Genomic DNA, 724 nt, shown 5'->3' with positions numbered 1-724 from the left:
CTAAATTCTTTTAGGGAGGGCTAAAGTAGTTTTTAGTAAGGAACTATTTCAGCCCGTTTTAAAGATTCTACAGACTAATTTGAAACTTCCATAGGCTACGTGACAGGCTCCATGATTAAAATGGCCTCATGTAAATAGTCATGAGACTATTTTGATATTTTACTTGGTACAATATTTTCTCTCCAAGAAGTACAATTTCACTGCTATTCAGGCAACATAAAGAATAAGCTTAACATAATCGTACAGTGCTCTGGTGTAGTAACCATAGAAGGGAGCTTCCTAGACTGGAAGATGGCTTCAATTTTACATGGCTTTTTCAATTATTGCAGATCTAACTTTTGCTTCGATGACCAGAGACGCTGCGAAGCCCATGCACTAGTGCAGCGAAGTCATGAGGTGGTGGGCATGTAAAATGCAGATGTTCCCCAGTGTGAGGGTGCTTAAATCTGCACAAGATCAGTAACCATGAGGCTCCCACGTCATGAAATAAATTAATACCATACCATTGTAATCTCCATAAGAAAACAAATTGTAATCAGAGCACGATTGGAATCACTTCTGATTTTTTTTTTTACTTTTTATTTTTAAAATTTACCTTTTCATGAATACTTTTGATCATTGTGTAATTGCTAGGGCGTCCCCTGGAAGCGACGCGCTGTATAGCCTGAATACAGTGAAAGGTGTGTAAGAGTCGCTACACCGGCGCCCGGATGTAGTGTTAAAT

The 724-nt window shown here is 38.8% G+C and overlaps 1 protein-coding gene across 1 annotated transcript; it reads right to left on the bottom strand.

Annotated features, from left to right (window-relative positions):
* Positions 1-109: 109 nt before the first annotated feature.
* On the bottom strand, positions 110-447 carry LOC110036401 (RNA pseudouridine synthase 2, chloroplastic-like; the record flags this gene model as incomplete). Its single annotated transcript, XM_020740835.1, is given in 1 exon segment — positions 110-447. A coding segment is annotated over 1 exon segment (116 nt), but the record flags the coding sequence as incomplete, so codon positions are not given.
* Positions 448-724: the final 277 nt, after the last annotated feature.

The sequence above is a fragment of the Phalaenopsis equestris genome, unplaced genomic scaffold, assembly GCF_001263595.1.
Source record: "Phalaenopsis equestris unplaced genomic scaffold, ASM126359v1 Scaffold206015, whole genome shotgun sequence".
In the NCBI taxonomy this organism is placed as follows: domain Eukaryota; kingdom Viridiplantae; phylum Streptophyta; class Magnoliopsida; order Asparagales; family Orchidaceae; genus Phalaenopsis; species Phalaenopsis equestris.
This window is presented reverse-complemented; position numbering and strand designations above follow the sequence as displayed.